We start from the raw sequence: 16,104 nt of genomic DNA, 5'->3' as shown, positions 1-16,104 counted from the left end.
GGTCCCACTTCCACCACCAAGTAAGTGTGTGGAGGGTGTGTAAAGGAATAGAGAAGGTGTAAGAAAAATGTAAACCCTTAGGGGACACATTAGAAGCTTCCACAAAATCCAACTCAGCTTTTTAGTAGATAATACTCTATTTGAATATAAATTAAAAAATTTATAAAAATTAAATTGACCTTTTTTAGTAGAAGTTTAATCTTTTTGGTGGAAAATGTATCATTTTTGGTCAAAAATGCAATTGTTTGGTCAAAATATGAACTGTACATCTTCTTCGGTTTAAAAGTCGATTATTTCACTACGACTTGAACTACTTTGTAAAAAAATACTTTTTTTTAACAAAGTTTTATAATTATGGTTGAAAATTTAACTTTTTGGTTGAAAGTTTAACTCTTTGATTGAAAACTCATATTTTTCGCTTAAGAAATTCAACTTTTTGTAGATAATTCGTCTTTTTGACTTTAAAATTAAATAATTTAGTGGAAAATTCATGTATTTTGTTTGAAATTTGTCTTTTTTTGTAGCCCCTTAATTTTCTTGGTCGAAAATTCATGTTATTGGTTGACAATTCAACAACTTTGTTGAAAATAAATTTTTGGTTAAAATTTACCCTGTAAATTGTATTAGTGAAAACACCAATTATTTGTTAGAAAATTAATTTATTTGTTTTCGATTATGACTTGAAATATTATTTCAGTCTAAAAAATCTTTATTTTTTACACATTCAATTTTAAAATTTTTTAATTAAAAAAATAAAATTTCGTTAATTACCAGCAATATTTGACCGTTCCTTGAAAAAAATCCATTACAAACAACTGTTAAAAACTATACAAATTTGAACAGAATGGTTCGAAACAGAAAGCCTTGAATTGTTAAATTTGTAATGAGCTAAATTTTAAGTTTAAACGCTACAATTTTAGTTTAAAAAAAGATTCAGAACTAATTTAAAACTTGAAATTATTTCAAATAATTTAAAACACGATTTAGACTTTTGCAAATTAAAAAAAAAATCTTTTTTGAGAATTGTACACTATTTAAAAAGAATAACAAAAATTGTTGTGATTGCTAAGAACATTGAAAATGATTTTTTATTTTGACAAATAAATTTTAAGTGAATATTTGAAAACATTTTAAAAATTAAAAAAAAAAGAATCCGGAAGATTTTAAGGAAATTTTTTTATTTTGCAGTTTTTTTAATTTTAGGGAAAAAATCTAATTAAAAAAATATATCAATTTTCAAACCAAAAGTTTACTTTTTAACAAATTAAATTAATTTTATATCAAATAATTGGTGTTTTAACTAATACAGTGTACAGGATAAAGTTTCAACAAAAAATTGAACAGTTCAATTTTCAGATAAAAACGAATAATTTTTAATCAATCCTAGAATAGTTATATTTTCAGACAAAATAAAAATTTTTAATTGAAAAAATAAATTTTCAATAAAGTTCTTAAATTCTCAAACAATAACATGAATTTTCGACCAAGAAAATTAATGATCTACAAAAAAAGACAAATTTCAAACAAAATACATGAATTTTCAACGAAATTATTAAATTGTAAAGTCAATAAAACGAATTATCTACAAAAACTTGATTTTTTTTCAGCGAAAAATATGAGTTTTCAACCAAAGAGTTAAACTTTCAAACAAATAGTTAAATTTTTAACCATAATTATAAAACCTTGTTTAAAATAACAGTATTTTTTTACACAGTAATTCAACTCTCAGGGAAATAATCGACTTTTAAATCCAAGAAGATGTACAGTTCATATTTTAACCAAAAAAGTGCATTTTTTACCAAAAATGATACATTTTCAACCCAAAAGATTAAATTTCTACTAAAAAAAGTCAATTTTATTTTAATAAATTTTTAAATTTTAAAGTCAAAACGAGTATTATCTACAAAAAAGCTGAATTTTTAACCTAATTCAAAGGCAAATAGTTGAATTTTCAACTATAATTATGAATCCTTATAAAGAAAAAACTAATTTTTTTAACAAGTAGTTCAAATTTAAGTGTATGGTCGAATTTTCCACCTTCGAGTTTTCAAATTCAGAAGAGGAGAAATGGGTTGCACGCGCAACCCAGGCCTTTATATCGTCTCGTACCATGTCCACACGGTCATAGACGTTTCTTAGTATTGCACCACGTCTCGTTTCAGATCTGGGATCACTGACCGTGCATCCTCTTATCGAGGAGCTGTTCACGAAAGATTTCTCTTGTGCTTTCTTAATCCGGGCTTTCAGGAGTGAGTACTCGAGATAGATAAGATTTGATGCATTTTGCTCACCCCTAATACTGAAGTCAAGTCCGAGTGTTTCAGCAGCCTCCTCCGCTGCTTTGTATAGAAACGCTCCTTTCCCCACTTCTTCGGGATTCCTGACCATTTTAAGAAGAGGGTCTCTTCCATTTTCAACTCTATGTGCTGTACTCAGAATAATCCTGTTGTGAAGACATTCAAGACTCAATATTCCGCGACCACCACGGCGTGAGATGTACAGTCGCGGAACGGAAGACTTAAGATGCATGCTTTTGTTCATGTGCATAATCTTTCATGTCCCGATATCAAGGGATCTGAGCTCGTTCTTCGTCTATGGAACTACTCCAAATGAATAGAGTACTACCGGGACGGCAAGTATGTTCTTTGCAGATACTTTGTTCCTCGCCGACAGTTCGGAAGACCAAATCTGCCGGATGAGACGTTTGTATCTGCTTCGGAGAGTATCCTTTATAGATGTCACATCCTGAATGAGGCTCTGTGGCACACCCAGGTATGTATAAGTCTCTTCAGCGTAAAGGTGTCGTATGGCGCTTCTGTCAACGAGCTCAGGATCTTCAGGGATACCATTAAGTTTTCCTCGCTTCAAATAAACCTTGGCACATTTGTCTAACCCAAATTCCATTCCAATTACCTTAGTATATCGTTCGACAGTCCCTAAAGCTAAATTAAGATGCTCTTTGTTTTTAGCATTGATCTTAAGATCGTCCATGTAAAATACATGACTGACCTTGTACTTTCGATCTGCAGGTTTTCCGCACTAGAACCCGTCGGAATGGCGAAGTGCTAGAGATAGTGGCAATAATGTAAGGCATCGAAAGCTTTCCGATAATCAATGCAGGCCATCGATAGGTTACGCTGGTTGAATGTTGCATCTTTGCAGACACATCTATCGATGAGCAGGTTCTCCCGACATCCGGCTACGCCTTTCTTTAAGCCTCGTTTTTCATACATTTCTTGCCATACAGGTTCAATTGCCCGAACAATCCTATCATTTAGGATAGCTGTGAATATCTTATAAAGTGTGTTCAGACAAGTGATTGGCCTGTAATTCTTCGTGTCAGTTAAGTTGCCTATTTTTGGCAGGAGTATTGTGCGCCCTTCCACCAACCACTCCGGAATCGGCTCTTCCGACTTCAAATATGAGGTGAAAATACGGGCCAAATACTGATGGGTTGAAGAAAACTTCTTCTACCAGAAGGTTTTGATACAATCTGCTCCCGGCGCGGAATAGTTCTTCATCCCTCTTTATACTTTTTTCAACTCCTCGGTAGTGATGGGTGGGCATTCTTTATCAGGTGTTATGAGGGCAACACATAACTCCTTGAAGCTATTTATATTTTCTGAGTCTTCGTCCAGTATATGCTGCACTTCACAGTGTGTGATAACGGGTCCGGAGTTCGCGCGCGAACTTTCGAACTTTGGCGGTAAAATTCCTGCCAGATGTGATGTAGTCAATCACACACTGAATGCGGGACGCGTACTGTCTTAAATAAATAAATATATATATATATATACATAAATGTCACGAAACAAATGTACCTGCAAATTTTATGAACAAGAAAGAGTATTTTGAACTGAACTGAAACATTTAGTATTGCTTCTCCGCCCTATGTTTAAGATCAAAGTAATTTTGTCGCATAGTGTTATTTCTTTCTCCCAAACAAATATTCCATTAAGTGATTGAAGTACCTTAATTCCATTAAGTGGCTGAAGTAACTCAGTTTCAAATAGATATAACAATCTCCTTATACCAGAGAGATTTTGATTTGATGCTCCGCATTAGGTTTTGAACTTAAATAATAGAAGCTTTAATGTAAAAATTGGTGGGTTTATTATCAAGCAATATTTATTTACTTCAAGAAATAATACTCGAAGATTAAAACTGCGTTATTTTCGAACAATAAATTCTATCTTTTAACTACGAAACTGCTATAGAAGTCAACTACATATTTCTTTATGTGCAAGAAATATTTTTTGATTTTATCAAACATTTATTTGTATGCATCGCATTTTTCTTTTCAAGGAATTCAAACTTCTTTCAATCAAAAATACCGTTCTTAGACTTGAATAATGTTTTACAGAATCTGATAAATATTTCTTCGAACTAGGAGATAGTTCATTCGAACCAAAACGATTTCTATTCTAGTCAACTGTCATTTTTTTGATGCCAGGAAATATTGATGGAAGTTGACAGTACGTTTCTTTGAAACGAGAGAAATCAAATCTTTCAATTAAAGAAAGTTGTATGTTATCCAATCGACATTACTTTCAATCAGGAGATGATGTTTTAGAATGAGGGTTATATTCGATCATATTAATCTCTAATTTAATTCAGTTAAAGATATCGTCCATTCGATCAAATAATATTTCATAAGCTCAAGTAATTATTTGCTTCAATAATTGGTTATTTTTCATCAATCAAACGATTTCTTTAGATTTAAGAAATAAATGATTGGACGTGTTCAATTTATTATTATATATTAGTATTAAATCTCATTTTTCTTTTTTTGGCTTTCAAACTATTGAAACGGTTTTTACATTATACAAAATGTAATGAAAAAAAAATACTAATAAAATAAACTGAAGAATGTTTTTTGGAAGCCTCATCAAAATAAAAAAGGATTTTCAATCTAGGAATTCTATAAACTAATCTTTACCTGTTGATAGGTTGTAGCAAGGCTCAATGGTAGCCATTAGTGAATGCCGCTGGTATCAGAGGACCCTGGAACAGGACGTAAGAATCCTATCACTAAACTGATTAATTCAATTCGAAATTTCCATTTCACATTGTATGCTTTGAAAATTTCAACGATAACCATGTGCAATTGCGGCACTTGGCCCTCGATTCTTGCAATAATTATTTTTACGGTGACTCATGTGAGTGGAGACAATTTTATTCAAATTGAAATTTCTCATAAAATTATAAGTACAACAGATAAATTTCAATTAAATTCTTTAACTTTATCACTGCATTAAAATCAACAAGTCCCTTTATTCTGAAAATTGCAACTCATAAAACTAAATTTATCAAAATTATTTGAAAGGATTGTCATGTCTTTCATTGTATTTCCTTTTACTTTTATTATTTTAATATTTTATAGATAACCTTTATGCGGTTTTTTTATATAAGACAGATTTAATACTTTGATTCTCCATCAAGTCGATGATTTAGAACATCTACTTGACTAGAGGAGAGTTTCTGAATAGCACTCCACTCTTGTAACTTACTTGTCACGAGTCTCCACTTGACACATGTTTACGTACGGAGTACCGGAAATTCCTGCGCACGGAATTAGGCATGGGATTGAGTGGCAAGTTTAGTGCTGTTAGTAAAGTTAGCCTCGAGAACAAGATATAGAGATCAGGCTAAAATATCATACTGATTTCGGACTGAACAGGGTTTCCTTTCAAAACTCGCTTTAGCTTTCCATAATTCACAAAACTAATTTCCTTTATCAACTGAACTTTACTACGCTTTAGAAATTACTTCTCATGTCAAGCAATTATAACATCAACTCATTTTTATTGAAATAATAGAGTGGCAGTTTACACCGTAGTAAGTTTTACTACTGAAGTATGTGTTACTGTGTTGTAAAACTTACGACGATGAGTATACACCATGTCTGTTTAACCTTAAGAAAGTTATCAAACGTGAAGTTAAATAAGCGATAAGTAATAGGTACGATAGTAAAACGCATCATGGTAAATTCTAGTGCTTCAACAACTCGATGTATACTACCTTGGAATTATTCTACAAAATGTACCCTTGTTATACAATATTTTTTATCCACTTTGAACTGCTGAGATATGTACAAGTGGTATGGTTTTAATGTGAGAAAGTTACACACTAAGAAGGATAATACATATTAGCACCAAATATTAGAAAGTAATGAACGATTATTTTATGAACAGTTAGTCATTACGATACAAAAATGATGTTGTGCCATTAAGCTTGAATTTGTCAATTTTGTCAAAATTATATTTTCTGATGTTCTGAAGCTTGAAATCGAAAAAAAGTGTATATATGTATTGAATTAAGCATTAGCTAAACGAGTTCTAAGTGGATATATTCTGCAGATTCCGTGGCCATGCAAAAAAAGGCCCTCATTCGAGAGTCAGGAAATAATTTCCGGTTCTCCGTGAATGTGTAGGGAGTAAACTTACGGGGTTATAGTTGAGCGGGGCGCGGGAAACTGCGATTGCGGGAAACGCGGTGGTGGGGGGCTGCGGACTAGCTGCGGCCTGGACGTAGCTGGCTACTGCAGAATCTGCGGCTGCTGCTGCTGCTGCGGCTGCAGCACTCGAACTGTACATGTCGATGGGCCCTGGCGAGTTGGCTGCAGGAAACGAGCGGCCTTGAGGTCCTCCATGACCACCAGCCCCATGCGGCGACGCTGGTGGGAATCCTGCTTGGGCTGCCGCTTGATAGTTGTTCATCACTGCAACGAATCCCCGTAATTTTTCATTCCTTTATCGATTTTTATCTACTTTCTTTCATTTTCTTAACATTACTCTCGCTCCCCCCCCCCCTCTGTCTCTCCACAAGTGTTTTCTTATGAACCATGGGATGAATATGTATTTTTAAAACAGGGGTGCGTCAAAAATTGGTGTGATCTCATTGTATTGGAATAAGGAGTGATGATAAAAATATTAGGTATTCAGACACCTAGATCGTCTAGTAGGATTTACAGATTATTTCATTATTCATATTACAGACTATGATTTACAGTTTTAATCAATTTTAAAAAACAACAGCAGAAGAAAATATCGGTTTTTTACGTAGTTTATATGAATGAAGAAAAACCAGCTTACAGATGAAAGTTACATCGACAGCAATAATAATGTACACGTTTTTTTCACGAGTAGACAGAAGAAAAAACTCAATTATACCCTCCATAATAATGATCAATACAAACTTCTCGAAATAACAATACAATATTCCAAGACAAAAGTATTCTCAAAAGGAATAATGAGTAATAATGGTGAGGAGTAAACTTGTCAAACTGAATCTCAATTTACAAACACTTTCAACTCCTTATTTCATTAAAAACTGTTACATAGTTTCTTTAAAATTTTTATCTCGAGATATATTATAACAATTATTAATAAAGTTAAATTAAAATGCATGTCAAGCAATAAAAAGAAACAATAAAACTCGCCAGTAGAGAGAAGCTTGAATTATTTAGGTTTGTTGGCGATTTTTTCCATGGAATGGTCGAGGTTTATTCTGAAGAACAATTTGTTAAATGACTAACTTCATTAAAATTAAAAAAAAATCGAAAAGGAACAAGAGCTTTCCGTATGCAGTGGCTTCTTATTTATACTGGGGATTATCATAAAAACTTCGGTGATAGCGGGGTGCCTGAGGTACTCGCAGGGAAAGTGAGGTCATAAAAATTTAATAAATAGTCAAGTTAATCAAGAGGAAAAGAAACAATTTTTAAAGGTTTCGGAGCCCAATCTTGAGTCTTGAGAATTTAAGCATACGTTTTGGACCTGGACCTTTAAGTATTTTTTGTGATAGCCGCACAAAATGGGCGTGTTTTACTGGTTGCGGATTGAGCCTAAGCTCTGTCTTTTCAAGCTGCGTGCGTGGACCTACATATATAATGTTGGACCTTGCAGTAGAACAGTGGTGTTAGGGCAGGGATCTTCAGCGAGGGGAAATTCGGCCACAAATACTCATCTACCACATGTATTGTTTTCACCGTCACGACCTTCTACTCAGCTGTGAGAGTGAGAAGGATTTTTTTCGTGCTAAGTAAGCGGCCTAGTAGTGGAAACGAAACATCTTGCAAATGAGTATTTGGGACCCAATTCCCCTTGGCTGAAGAACCCTGTGTTAGGGTATAAGGTCCAACATTATATGCAAGCAGATACTAGAAACAAAATGGAGGCGAATGCGCTGTCGCATAGAGCTTAACTGTACGAATGAGTAAGTGACACATTTCCGTTTTAGTGCCTTTACATGCGCTTGATTCACCGACTTGAAAAGAGAGATAACGTTCGATACCCCACCAGCAGAACACGCTTTCCATTTTGCGTGACTCTGCCAAAAAAATACAGTACATGCCATGCAGGGAGCCGTCTTCATAACTTAGGCAATATTTTCGGAACGAGTGATAGGCGATGCTATGTAGGATTCTTGTTATGTATTGCCGGCAGAAGGGTACCCTAACGCTGGTAAGGGAATGACAACCCGGACTGGGCAGCTCAGCACGCTCCGTAACAAGCTCCCTGCTGTGAGCAGACGCCTACTTTCGTATACCTAGCACGAATGATCCTTTCGTTGTCATGAATCTGCAAATGGGACCTCTCATTGTAACAAAGCGCAATAATTTCTAAAGTTATTAACCGGTTTTTTTCAATTTTTTTATCATTCTCGCAATAACCTGATACATCTAATCCAGCCTATTAAAATTCAAATTGGAAAGTCCCGAAACAGGCAGTTCAGTCTTTCCCTGAGATTCCAGTATAGATAAAAAATAATTGATAAACAAATTGTTAAAGAAGCGAAAGTGTGTCTTATATTTAAAAAGGAATTAATGACTGATGTTATTAACTATAGACCGATAACAATACTCAATAACTTCTCCAAAATTTTCGAAATTAGCTTTCATAAAATTATTCATTACATAGTGTCCCCAGAAGTCTCTACATGTCAACATGGATTTGCCCCCGAAAATCTAACACCAGAAGCCTATTAATTTTTACCCAAAATGTTAAGTATATGCTTGTGAACTATGATCAAGTAGATGTCATTTATACTGGCGTCTCTAAAGCTTTTGACAAGGGTGATCACCAAATACTAAAGCGAAAACTCTACATTGTGAATGACCCCGATAAGATCGTTACTTTTATAGCCACATACTTAAGAGAACGTCAACATACTGTACAATAAGGAGGTCAATTATCCGACCCATTTATTTTCAAATGAGGTGTACCTCAAGGTTTTAACTGAGGAGTCTTCTTGTTTCTCATAAACATGAGCGATATTTCGACACTCCTATATTGCTATTATCTACTTTATGCAGGGGATCTAAAGATCTTCTTACCAATAACCAACTTACGATCGTGTGAAAGCCTCCAAAATTGCCAACATATCCTAAATGAATGGTGTAAGTTGAACGAACGTAAGGTGTTATCCTTCTCTAACAAAAACGTTATAATACGCTACCGTTACTTCATCGACGGTATTGAACTTGAAAGAGTAGAGATAATTAGGGATCTAGGAATATTATAAGACAGTAGGCTTACTTTTAATGCGTAAATTGATAATATTATTAGTAGTGTTTGCATAACGATACGAGATGCTCGGTTCTCTTGCACATTTAAGTCGTTCGAGAAGTATTCTCAAAAACTGAGAATATCATTCTCTCTTCTGTTTTTATCGTCTCATCTCGTCCCATTTCATCTCGTTCCTCACCCAAGCTACCAGCGAAAACGCCATTGACGTAAATGTAAGGTTATCAAATAAAAAAAAATAGTTGATATAAATGTCAATACACCATGTTTGTTCCAAAAAAAGTTGTGTTTAAAGAATTCCTGCCCAAAAAATATCTTTTAGGTAAAAGAATATGACTGTTATCCATGAATATTGTTCCAACTGAAATTTAAACTATGCATTATAATTCTGCTTCAATAATAAATTATTTCCAATATGAAAGTACACAAAAATTTAAGGACTTTTTCTGGTTTATAAAGTCACCAGCAAAAAAACTTCATTTGAACGTTCAGAGTTTCAACCAAATGTAAAATTGTCACTTTTAAGTTTATTTGTGCAAGAAGAAAATTATTTTTTAAATAAAAATTTTTTTCAAATATTTTAAAATATGCTAAAGTATTTGAAATTCCGAGTAAAATTTCTTCAAACATTTTTTAATTCTGTAACTATGTTGAAAATTCCTTATGATCCTTTAAAATATCATAAAACCTTACAGATCCCACAAAATCCTTCTAAATCCTATGAAATTCTTTAGAACTGTATGCAAGTTTTTAAAATAATAGCTCAAAATTATTAAAATCATTAGAAATTCCTTGACATTTATTAATTCGCAGAAATTCCTTATAGCTTTTTAAAAATCTTAAATTCGAGCCTTAAATATCTTGAAATCTCTTTAAAAATCTCTACAGTTAATTAAAAATCCCCTTTAAACTTTTTTATTTGTATTGAAACTATTTCAAAGAAATAATAAGATTATATCTCAAAAGATAAAAAAACCTTCATTAAATCCGATTCTTAAATACGGAAATTGTTTTTAATATTCTCGTAATTTTATTATTCATGTGAAACGAGTTTTTAAATATGCAGCTTAATAAATCAGTACACATTATTATAATAATAATTATTAAACAAGGAGTGTACATAAGGCTTTTTTGGCCCCAGGAATCTAGAATTAGAGAATAATTTTCTTCATACATCAGATTTGAGATATAACTACAAAGACCATACAAAAAATAAACTAACGAGATAAAAAAAGGATTATACTGTTGAAAATCATATTTCGGAACCTTAATTATTAATAAAAGAAGTATATAATTTAATAGGAATGCACATTTTATTGTGAATGCTATGTTTTTTGTGCCTCATACGTCTACTTTCCTATTTTATGACACTACTAATGACATTTGTTCTTTACGAATGTTAGTTTTGACACTGAAAAGGCAGTTGATCGAAATATACGATCTTTCGAGAAGCTCGCTCATATTAGACGAGATGAGATGAGATTTCATAAAAAAAGACGAGAGATTTTCTCATTGTTGCTCATTTCTCGTATTTCTCGCTCAAATGCAACACTAATTATTAGTAGTGCGAACAAAACATCAGGTTTTCTTATGAGAGCTTGTAGGAACTTTAAAATATCGAACCCTCTATTTTCTATTTTGCAAACTAATCAGATTCAAATTGGAATATACGTTGGTCATCTGGTCACCTTACTTCAAAAATCACATTAACGCCATAGAGGCATGTCAAAGCCGTTTTCTAAAATACTTATAGTGGAAAGAGGAAAAGTCCTATCCTATTCGTGGTTCAGATCATGAAGCGCTAAGAAGTAGATTTTAGGTGTTATCACTAGACGATAGACACAGATTTACGAATGTCCTAATGATATTTAAAATCATTAGAGGTATCACTGATTGCCTTAAAATCTGCAAAATGATACCATTTCTCGGACAGAGGGCCGAAACGTGAGCAACAACTCCACTTTTTTACTTAACAAAGATACTATCTACTCGTTCCCCGCTTTAAGAATGTTTAGTTATATAAATTTTATAGCAGAGCATTCTATCTGCAAATATCTAGATTTACCTATTTGCCACTATCTGAATTCCCTAGTACAGTACAAAAACTTATGTTACAAGTAAATCATTTGTAAGACTGAAAATTATAACGCTATCTGTGTGCTCATGTTAAGCAAATTATAATAAAGCTGCTACATTATGTACATAATATAGCCTTGTAAGTGGTTCTTCAGAACTTTTGGGCCTAATTTTTTCCAAATAAATAAAAGTTTGAGAAACTCTACTTTAAGGCAGCCTGTTGTTCGGGCGCGGTTGCTTGCTTGCGCGACCTTTACATTGTTAGAGAATTAGAGCTGTTTTGAATAAACAAAAATTTGGTAAAATATTAATAAATTGAAATTTAATAGGTCGCGTTAGATTTTGTTAGATTATGAAAAGACGTTAGAAGAAGATAGAAGATAATTGGATGATAACTTCAAGAGTTATCGTGCTTTTGTTACACTGAGAGTCCCGTTTATATATCCGCAAGGTCTGTAAATGTTTCCTTTATTAGTGCTTATGTTAAAGATTTTCATCAAATTTTATAAAAAATAAAAAAATTAAACCATTAAATTCATTCAGTTAATTAAAATTTAATTCAGCCATGTCTTTATAATTTCAGTTATTATAACAGGTCTTAATCTCATAACAATGTAATGGTCATTTGTGTCAGATATACGAAAGTAGCTGTCTGCTTGAAGCAAAGAGCATGGCTCGGAGCTGGCTAAGCTGCTTGAGCTGTCTGGTCCGGGGAGCCACCCCTCTTCAGGCGGTAAGCTGCCTTACTTCTGGTGCTAGATTGGAAAATACTGTTTTAAGTCAACGTTTTCCAATTTTTGTGCATTTTACTCGCATCGGAGTATCTGCCTTGGCTGTTGTGGCTAGGGTGGTATCCGCCTGCCGCCGGCAATATTTGGAAAAGGGTCCGATCCCTGACCGAATACTTGTTAAAGTTTACGTCTTATAGCAGTAAATAATTATTAATATTCTTCAGCTCTCTTATCTAATATAAAAATAATAAAAGTAGCAGAAAGCGAGTTTAAACAGTCTCATGACCTAAGTAAATGCATACAACTTTCCAAAGGCACCTCCCGAGATTTATCGACGACACATAGGAGAGGATGAGGAGGAAGAATTTGAAACTTGCCGGCTAACAGGAAGTGGCGCGAGGTAGAAATGCGGTCCGATGACAAACCGAACGCTCGGGCGTTGTACAATCTAAAAACCGATTCAGCTTTTAAACTCTTGACAATGCCGGCCAGTTTGAAAGTTTTCTGCTGGTGCTAGAGGGGGTGTACGGAGGTAAACGGGAAGGGGGATGGCGCGATTCAAAAGTTTGATTTATTTGAGAGGAGATTGCGAACGGCAGGGGTGGGCTATGGCTGGATCAGGAATGTGGATGGAGTATGAAAAAAAAAGAATGAACAAGGCATTCTGCTATTTCGCTGCCGGCGTATCCACGCTCTACATGTGTTGCGCTTGGAGATAACTCGTACGTACTTTTTTTTTAAAAACTCTAATGCATTTCACATAATCCTTCAATGTTAGCGTATACTTCTGTCTTAAAGTCGTGGAAACCCTTTGAATTTCAAGGATCTTATTACAACAGTTTTCGAAGCAAGGATCAATTCTTTCAAAATCTTCTTCCTCCATTTAAAGAAGTTGGAAACTAGGTTGACTTACTGCTTATGAGAATCAACTGAGTTTCTATTCAATTAAATATTTAAGGGTAAGTATTTAAATTAATCTGGAGGAAAGAAGAGTTGTTGGTAGAATCAATTTAAAATCAGTTAGAAAGACTGAATGCACTGAAAAAAAACCAGGAATTTCATATACTCTCAATATTTTATTTCAGTAATGAAGATACCGAATTGAAACTTGCAAGATTAATAGAATATTGTATAAATAGAAACTCTCGACCATTTCAGCTTTTTTAAAGGTCAAGAAGACAACGAAAGAAAGCGGTTATGTTTGCGAATGAAAGTATAAACGTACCAGAAAGGGCTTGCGTGAGCAAGGGCGTGTTGTTGTTCGGGGTGAGCTGTCCATTTGTAAGATCCACTGAAACACAAAGCTCTGATCACAAATGTTCTCGCACGCAGGTATTTCGTGATTATTACATCCTTCTCTTTTTATATCGCACGCGTTAATAAAAACTATAGCAGCGATTAAATAACAAAAAAATCGATTTACGACCAATGTGTTGCTTGCCTTGGGGTTATAGACTCATCTGTCTTACCTTAACTGATGAATGATATTTCTATTTCGGATTTTGATAATTTTTTATTATTCAGTTCCGCTTATATTAAAAAATAAAGCAGCGTCCTTTCATGTTAGTTTTCATGCAATGATGATTAGTTTTCAACTTAAGAATGAATTTCGTATTAATTATATTTTGTCTAATGGAAATGAAAAATTAACTCACACTTTTTGGGAATGTTATATTGGATAAAAAAGGAGATGGCAAAAAGAAATGTATGAATATCATGATATAAAATATCGATGACACGACTTTTTAATGGATGCTTATTATGTATAGTGAAAATTTTATTTAACCAATGAGCCTCAAATTCATACATTCCTTCCGAAGCGCAGGCCTTTGATAATGTTGGATTGGTCCCTTGGCGTATGAGTAGCCCTCGATTCCAGTCCCATGGTAGAAAACTGCCGACATTCCTGGCATTCATAAAGAAAATAACTGAGAGAAAACTAAAGTATAAAAGAATCAGTAAAAAAGTGGGAAAGGAAAAATTAAATGGTACTTTTACGGGCAGGATATGATGTTTCAGAGACTTTACATATTCGCAAGTGATACAAGGGAACAGAAAAAATTACATTCTACCCTATTTAACCCTAAAGTGTTAGAACATCGAAATTTTCCGTTTCGCCTAAAACGGGTCCAGCAGGCCCGAGCAAACTTCAAACTGAAATATCTCCGGTTTGAATAGACTTAGGGTCATTTTTTTTAAATGTTAGCCCAGAGCCTAACAAAAATGTCCCTGAGACTCGTTCTAGCACTTGAGGGTTGATAACTATTTACGGATGTTTGAGAACCACTGCTGCAATTTCACACCGGTTCCACATGTATCCAAAAAAGTTAGTTCTTTTTTACTTATCAGTTAGTTTTTCATTATTCGTCTTTTTTTCCTGCTATACATATTCAAATATTGAGAAGCACTGCTTCAGTCCTTCATTTTATAATTTAAGTAAAAACAAATCTTGAAATAAAACATAAAAATAAAATTATAAAAGATTATGATTAATGTTCCTGGGGCTGAAAATGATTTTAAGAATCAGAGTGTAGAGAATAGTAGAATACCATGAAAATAATATTGTTATTGGGAAGAGTGTAATTATCTACCAGGGTTGAGAAACGTTTTGAATCTTGTATTAAAGCTTCTTTCATTTATTTTAGCCTCCAAAGCAAGAAAAAATGGGAAAATTCATATCAGATTTAAGACAGCTTCATAGAAGAAATTTGGAAGAGAATTAAAGTATTGCAGTTCTTGAAATGAGATGCTCTACGTAATTCATTCCGCATGACTGAGAACTACTGATACTTTTACCATCTGTTAGGATAAGCTTCACCTTATTATTCATTTTTGATTTACGCAAGCAAGACTTTCGTGGGAAGTATGAAACAATAAATGAAATTTGAAAATTCTCAGTGTTTCTCAACTCAGGTAGCGGACCCATTTCAGGGTTGAGAAACCGATCGAGAAAAACCTTTAAAGAGATTAGAAGTAATGGCAATAAAGAAAAAGGAGCTAAATTGGCACATCGCGGGTGAATTGAATTCGATCAATACATATCGCTGTCAGGATCAAACGACAGGGAGCCGCGGTGTCCCTATATCTGCTGGAATGCACGGTTTTCATGAAGGAACTTCAGCCGAACCTTTATGCTGCGCTGATAACGTGATAACGCAGGGTGAACGCACCATAAATTGTAAATCGACGTGATTTGTATAGGGGCGGGTGGTATCATGGAGGTTAATGGCGTGGGCCGTCTCTATCGATGGGGTTTGAACGGAAGTTCGGGATTCAATGCAGGTTACATATTCACGGGGGTAATATTACATCTCTCTGAAAGGTAAATTTGCCAAAAAATATTTCCTCTTTTGTTTATAAAGGTTAAATAAATTGTTTATAAGCAGAACTTTTTGAAAGCTCAACCAGAAATAAGAAATAGTGCTAGACAGAAATATGAATAGGTCTCAACTTCGAAAAGAAAAGTTTTAATTGTTAAATGAAATGAAGAAGTTCTAAATATCAAATAGAACAATAAGCTTTTCAAATAACAAATGAATATCTTGTTAACTTTTAATGTAAAAATTGCAATAAGAATTAGAAAATCATGAACTTCATCTAGTTTTTAAATCCACTAAACATAAGCTGAAAATTTAATAAGCTGTCATAGTGAAATAGTAAACAGGATAGTAATTAGGAATGGAAGCTTCTAATGTGTCCCCTAAGGGTTTACATTTTTCTTACACCTTCTCTATTCCTTTACACACCCTCCACACACTTACTTGGTGGTG

At 33.8% G+C, this 16,104-nt stretch overlaps 1 protein-coding gene across 4 annotated transcripts in view; it reads right to left on the bottom strand.

The window, feature by feature from the left end:
- Positions 1–16,104, bottom strand: part of LOC117177859 (RNA-binding protein Musashi homolog Rbp6) — a 673,300-nt gene that overhangs the window by 17,321 nt on the left and 639,875 nt on the right. For 3 of the 4 annotated variants that reach the window (XM_033368883.1, XM_033368881.1, XM_033368885.1), the window contains 4 exons: positions 14,142–14,240; positions 13,560–13,625; positions 6,447–6,721; positions 4,940–5,004 (listed from right to left, as the gene is read on the bottom strand). In XM_033368883.1, coding sequence (XP_033224774.1) covers positions 4,963–5,004; positions 6,447–6,721; positions 13,560–13,625; positions 14,142–14,240 — 482 coding nt within the window. In that variant the 3' untranslated portion in view covers positions 4,940–4,962. The remainder of the gene's footprint in view (positions 1–4,939; positions 5,005–6,446; positions 6,722–13,559; positions 13,626–14,141; positions 14,241–16,104) is intronic. The other variant, XM_033368884.1, reaches the window with a different exon arrangement.

Source organism: Belonocnema kinseyi, chromosome 8 (genome assembly GCF_010883055.1).
Source record: "Belonocnema kinseyi isolate 2016_QV_RU_SX_M_011 chromosome 8, B_treatae_v1, whole genome shotgun sequence".
In the NCBI taxonomy this organism is placed as follows: Eukaryota; Metazoa; Arthropoda; class Insecta; order Hymenoptera; family Cynipidae; genus Belonocnema; species Belonocnema kinseyi.
Note: the sequence above shows the minus strand (reverse complement) of the source record. Positions and strands in the feature narration are given on the sequence as shown.